Source organism: Uranotaenia lowii, unplaced genomic scaffold (assembly GCF_029784155.1).
Source record: "Uranotaenia lowii strain MFRU-FL unplaced genomic scaffold, ASM2978415v1 HiC_scaffold_384, whole genome shotgun sequence".
Taxonomy (NCBI): Eukaryota; Metazoa; Arthropoda; class Insecta; order Diptera; family Culicidae; genus Uranotaenia; species Uranotaenia lowii.
Genome location: NW_026598294.1, coordinates 4,270 through 10,917, shown reverse-complemented (window position 1 = coordinate 10,917; position 6,648 = coordinate 4,270). Strand labels below are relative to the sequence as shown.

At 48.0% G+C, this 6,648-nt stretch overlaps 1 protein-coding gene across 1 annotated transcript; it reads right to left on the bottom strand.

Moving 5' to 3' along the window:
- Window positions 1–5,337, bottom strand: LOC129760044 (uncharacterized). Its single transcript, XM_055757622.1, has one exon. It carries the CDS (start codon window positions 5,335–5,337, stop codon window positions 1–3), a length of 5,337 nt encoding a protein of 1,778 aa, XP_055613597.1.
- Between the last annotated feature and the right edge of the window lie 1,311 nt (window positions 5,338–6,648).

Sequence of the window (6,648 nt, the reverse complement as noted above, 5' to 3'; positions counted from 1 at the left end):
CTACTGTTCGTTTGGAGATTCTTCTATTGGCATCGTGATTTTGTTTTCGGCGATTGGCATTAGACATATTTTCTCGACAGGACGCATCAACGACCCAGAAGCTGTTTTTAGAGTCACAACCCGAACAACTCCGTCAGTACCAGGATGCACCTCTTCAATGCGGCCCATCTTCCAGCGACAAGGCGGTAGATTCTGCTCCACAATAACGACCAGTTGGCCAACCTGAATTGGCAATGCAGGTTTCCACCGTTTAGACCGTGCTTGGAGTTGGCATAAATACTCCGTTTTCCATCTTCTCCAAATGGATTGGAGATGTTTCTGCATCAGCTGCAACTCGCTCAAACGATAGTCCTTGACGTTCGTGAAGTCTGGTTCCGGCAAAGCTTCAAACGATTCCCCGATAATGAAATGTGCCGGTGTTAGCGGTTCGAGGTCGTTTGGATCGTCCGAGAGTGCTGTGATTGGACGAGAATTTAGGCATGCTTCCACCTGTGTTAATAAAGTCGCAAAGTTTTCAGGTGACACTGGTGTCTCGCCGATGGTTCGTAATAGGTGCTTCTTTGTCGACTTCACCGCGGCCTCCCATAGTCCTCCAAAGTGCGGAGCTCCAGGAGGGTTGAAGTGCCACTGGATACCTGATCTGCTGCATTCCTTCGTTATTTCCTCGCGGTGTCTCTGGTCTTTCAGTAGAGCGAACAATTCCTTCAGTTTATTCCGCGCTCCGACGAAATTGGTACCGTTGTCGGAATAAACGTCACTGCATCTCCCTCGTCTGGCAACAAATCGATGAAATGCCTGAAGAAATCGTTCCGTCGAGAGATCGGAGACTAGCTCCAGGTGTACGGCCTTTGTACACAGGCAGATGAAAACCGCAACGTAGCCCTTTACAGCAGCACGACGTGGGACAGGGCGAAGGTAAACGGGACCAAAGTAATCCACCCCCGCTTTCTTGAAGGGCCTAGCTATTCTTACTCTATCCGCCGGAAGTTCCCCCATGAACTGTTGGACAGGTGTTGGTCGAACTCTAAAGCAGATAGTACATTTGTGGATGATTTGTCTGGCCAAATTCCTTCCGCCCAAGGGCCAGAACCGAAGCCGAACTGTAGCTAAAAGAAGCTGCAACCCAGCATGCAGCAAACGATGATGGAAATATTCGAAAATCAATTTGGTCAAATGATGACGTGCCGGAAGTACAATTGGGTGTTTGGTGTTCCAGTGTTCAGCTGAGTTCTTAATCCGTCCTCCGACTCTGATGATTCCATTCTGGTCTAGGAAAGGGTTGAACCATCTCAACGGTGATCTTCTGGGTACATTTTCTCCTTTCGAAAGTGCTTGGAATTCATCCGGAAAACATTCTAATTGAACGCAACGAGCAATTGCGTTTTCGGCTTCAAACAATTCAGCTGTTGAAAGAAAAGATTCAAATTTTACTGCTTTTCGTAGGCGCAGAAACCTCCGCAACCGTAGCAAATACGCTGTGTGCCGAATCAGCACGTTGTAGTTTGAATATCGTTCCAAAAACCACGAATTGAATTCCGTGTTTTTGGAAACTCCAACTGTCACCACCTTCGTCTTGCGCCTCTCTTCTTCTCCCGTCTCGTCGTTACAATTCTCGAAGTAATCCGGCCAGTTTGATTCTTCGAATTGCAGCCAAGGAGGTCCCTGCCACCACAGTCGATTGTTTCCAATTTCCTCGGGCGAAATCCCACGGGATATAAGATCCGCAGGATTGTCGATTCCAGGGACGTGTCTCCAATTGTATCCGTCGGTGAGATTTTGAATCTTGCTGACCCGGTTCGCTACGTATGTTGACCAAGTAGATGGAACAGCTTGCAACCAACGCCAAACGCAGGTAGAATCTGTCCAAAAATACGCCTGCCCTTCGAATCTCATCGATCCCTTCACCATCTCAAACAGCTCCGACGTTAAAAGAGCGCCGTTGAGCTCAAGCCTTGGAATTGATTGGCTTTTCAGGGGTGCAACTCTAGATTTTGAGGAAACAAGACCAATTCGAACCTCGCCACGCTCGCCAATACTTTTGATGTAGATGCACCCGCCGTACGCCTTTTCAGATGCATCGGAGAAACAATGCAGCTCCATACGAACTGCTTCCGGTAAAATTACGCAACGATCAACCTTTATTTCGTTCAACAGTGGTAGTTTCGCGTAATATTGGCACCAGATCTCACCCACCGTTGAAGGTAATGGATGATCCCAATCGATTTTTTCTCCTTTGTCGTCCTGAAGTGTCCAAAGCAACTGCATAAAGATTTTTGCAGTGGTTACAGTTGCACCTAGCAAGCCGAGTGGGTTCAAAAGCGAGGCAATCACAGAAAGAATTTGTCGTTTGGTCCACTTTCCCGGTTTTTCAAACGATGGAATGTTGAACTGGAACATCAAGGAGTCGAATTTCGGCAACCATGTCAACCCAAGAATTTTCACCGATGAATTTGATGACAAATCAATCGCTGGATCCTTGATAGCTACATATTCCTCGGACATGCCTTCCAAAACTCGCCGAGAATTGGAAGCAAATTTTCGAAGTCGAAATCCTCCTGCTGCAGCAGCATTTTCCAGCTGAATCCTCAGCTCGAGTGCTGCTTCTGTGTCCCTTTCGCCAGTTATCACGTCGTCCATATAGGTATCCTCTGTGAACGCCTTGGCCGCCAGTGGAAACCTATGTCGCTCATCGTTCGCGAGCTGCTGCAATGTGCGGGTTGCCAAAAACGGAGCCGGTTTTGTCCCGTAAGTGACGGTGTTGAGCTCGTAAACGTTGACTTCCCTCGAGGTTGGTGGTCGCCAAAGTATTGATTGAAGCGGTCGATCTGATTCTTGGAGCCTTATCTGTCGGAACATCTTTTCCACGTCTGCCACGATCATGACTTGCTTGGACCGACTTCGCAAGATGATGGAGCGCAAGTCCTCCTGAATTACTGGCCCCACCAGTAAACCGTCGTTGAGTGAGATTCCTGTAGACGTCTTACAGGAAGCGTCAAACACCACGCGAACCTTGGTAGTGGTGCTTCCCTCCTTAATGACCGGGTGATGCGGCAAAAAGCATCTCTGGACTGTATCATCCCCCCTCACCAATCGCATATGGTCGAGCAGCAAATATTCCTCCATGAAAGTGTTGTATTCCTTGCGAAGATCTGGATCCCTGTCCAGCCTTCGTTCCGTTCCAGCCAGTCGTCGGAGGGCAATCTCCATTGAGTTGCCAAGTTTTGAAAGGATGTCCTCGTTTTTGGGTAAGCTCACTGTATACCGACCATCGGAGCTACGCTGAACCGTCGAACTAAACTGCTGCTCACACCGTTTTTCTTCCTTGCTGAATGTTTTCGCCGAACCAATTTCCTCGCACTCCCAGAACCGAGATACGAGTTGCTCTAAGGATTCATTCACCGACATGTTGCATCGCACGTTGACTGCTGAACCGGAAGTTGCAGCTCCTCCACAGACCACCCAGCCAAATACGGATTCCGTTAAAGTAGGAAGCTGCTTGCCCAAGGGAATTCTTCGACCACTTACAAAGAATTCGAAAAAGGATTCGATCCCGAGAACTAAGTCCACCTTGCTGGATTCAAAGAACGCCGGATCCGCTAGCTCGATATCTTCAGGGACCACCCATGTTTCCGTGTTGATAGTCGAGGTGGGAAGATTGGAAGTAACCTTTGGAAGTACGAGAAACTTGAGTTCTCGAGAGAAATTAGTAGTCCTGGAACACAGCTTCGCTGTAACGCTGAATTTGACGCTCGTAGCTGCTTGACCGATTCCCAGTATGGAAATGTCCTCATTTTTCCTGGATAGCGCCATCCGCTGACATAATCGCTCAGTTATGAAATTACTCTCGGAACCGGAGTCGAGTAACGCTCGAGCGGGGAACCGAATACCCATATCGTTTTCCAATTGCACAACAGCTGTTGCCAATAGCACGTGAGAAGTTTTGGAGTTGATTGCCTTGGCAGTTTGACAAGTTGTGGCCGCCGTATTCGCCACCTTGGATTCCGATTCCGTGTTGGCCGGAAGAAGTTCTCTGGTGTGTGAAGAATGAGCCGTAGAATTGCCACTCCTTTCGCTGATCGCCAATCGATCCCCTTTCTCTGACCGGAAACAAACCATGGAATGATGTCGACCCTGGCAATGCCGACAGGAAAATTTGGACTGGCAATCCCTAGCCAGATGACCCGACCGAAAACAGTTCCGACAAAGATTGTGCGTCTTCAATATGGCATCCCGTTCCATCACCGTTAGTTTTTGGAATTTTGGACACAAATGCAATAAGTGTCGCTCCTTGCAGGCTGCGCAGACAATCCCGGAAGACTGCACCGCTGAATGTCCAGTTCTGGTAACCTTGGGCTTCGTTGAAACTTGTTGAACGTTTTTAGAATCGGATGGTTTGGGAGGAAGTGATTCTAAAACCCTTATTCGCCGGTGAAGGAATTCAGTTAGTTCCTGCAAGGTGTCCTGTTCTGCCGCTGCTGAACTCTCTTCCCACGCTCTATGTGTTATGGGATCCAAACGCGAAACCAAGAAATTAACCAGCAAAAGATCCTTGTAATCGGAGGATTGAACCACCTGGTCTAAAGTGTTCACGATGCGTTCGAAACCTTCAACCAGAACATGCAATTCGCCGACCGATTCCTTGGTGAGAGTGGGCAGTTTGAAAAGCGATTGGATTTGACGCTTTTTCAACTGCTTGCTATTGTTATAGCGTTTCAAGAGCATTTCCCAAGCCACCTGGTAATTGGCTTTCGTAATTTTCAGAGGGTCGATCATGGCCTTCGGCTCCCCCAATAAACAACCTTTTAAGTAGTGGAACTTCTCTACATCCGGAAGTTCCTGTTTCCAGTGGATGAGAGAAGTGTAGAGGTCCCGGAAGCTCAACCAGTCGTCGATGTTTCCGTCGAAGCTCTGAAGCTTTATCTGCGGCAGGCGGACGTGATCTAAACCACCTTGAGCTGATAAATCTGCAGCGCGACTTGAGTTGTCCAGAACCGTAGAATCATTCGAAGCCTTAACCCTGTCCAGCAAGAAGGATTTCGCAAAATAATAGCGATTGCTGAACTCCTTCCGCTCGTTGTCGAAACCCGTTTCATCGCCAGCAAAGTCGTCGTGGGATTTGATCTCGACCAGTACCTCGCAGAATTTTTCCCAAAGTTCATCGATAGCGGACAACCTAACTTCCACCATAGCTGCAGTAGTATTATCTGTGAAACCCTCTACAAACTCACAGATGTCATTGAAGGAAGCTTGGATTTCCCTCAACCGGACCGTCCAGTACCTCAGCGTCGGAACCTTGGTGTCTTCGATGGGCTCCTTGATGGTTTTCTTCGCAGGCATGTTGATGCCGTCACAGCTCACAGGCAACCGAGAAGTGCGGGGGAAAGTGGTGGTGTAGTTGCTGATAGTAGATCCAAGTTCGGCTGGACATATACTGTCCTAAGTATATTTACCCACAGAAAAATTATTCGCGCCAACCAATGAATTGTATAGGGGGCCAAACTTCCGTCTTCCAATAGGGACCGATAAACCAGGGTTGAATTCGCAAACTTGAGTCAGTTTGTTCTAACGAACAGTTGTGCTCAGGGAATTGCGTCGCAAGTAAGTCGAAGAGGATAATTTTATTTAAAATGTGTATTTCTGCTGTCCACTTCGGCAGAACATATACAAGAAGCACTATTCTTCTAACTCACCTACGAAAAAATATTGCTGCACCACCTCTTCGCTACGATGATGCTGACCTGAGCATGCAGGGCCAAGGAACGCCTCGTTGAATGACTACAGCCGAGCAGTCAATTAGTGTGAGAACCAGTTTCTCCACTGTACCAGTAGTTGTTGTAGGACCAGGCACGATTGATCACCGATTTCGAAACCGCCTTCGGTATCGCCAAACGGATGAAAGGTTGATATGATGACCAGGAACCAACTAACCGCACCAATTGCGGATGGATGTCGATTCGATCACTGTGAGTGATCCGGAATACCAATTCACACCTGCAGCATGCACCAGGTTGAGTGTGACCAATGGATCCAGGCTCGCACCAGTTGCGAGAAACCAATAAACAGTCGGTTATGCCACCCAGGTGTGGCTCACGATTTTCGGATTTGCTCAGAATTCCAGCTTCTTTGAAAACAGGTTTAGGCGCCGCTTCAGTGTTCCGATGTTCCCGAACCATCCACTCGATCAATTTTCCAACAAATATCCAGTTACGAATTGTTCCACTATACTCGAGATAGTGGGACCAATTCACTCCAGCATACGGTTGATACCAAGTTTAGGTTGAAGTAAATTTTGTGTTAGCATGAATCCAGTTAAGAGAGCTTCGACTGAACATATGTAGTTCGGGTTCAACTTACACGTGAAACCTTTTCGGGGCGCAAATGTCCAGTGAAGCGGGAATCCGAAAGATGATGCGAACAAGCGCGCGATTTTTCCTCCAGCAATGGCGGTGTACAAAGGGTTATTGTTCCATGCAGTTTCAATACCCAATGGCGGAATTTCGATGGCCGACCAAAAGCGTCCAAATCACGGGTTAGCGTCCAAGGTGTCCACCGTATATCCGGTTCGAAGGACCAATGTTCGGGGGGAACAAACCAAAATTTGCCTCGGATGGATGGATGAGGTCGTTGACCCGCTTGTAGCTACCTTTT

Bases quoted from the DNA above. Each gene is read 5' to 3' on its own strand.
- LOC129760044 (XM_055757622.1), bottom strand. From the start codon at position 5,337: ATGCCTGCGAAGAAAACCATCAAGGAGCCCATCGAAGACACCAAGGTT.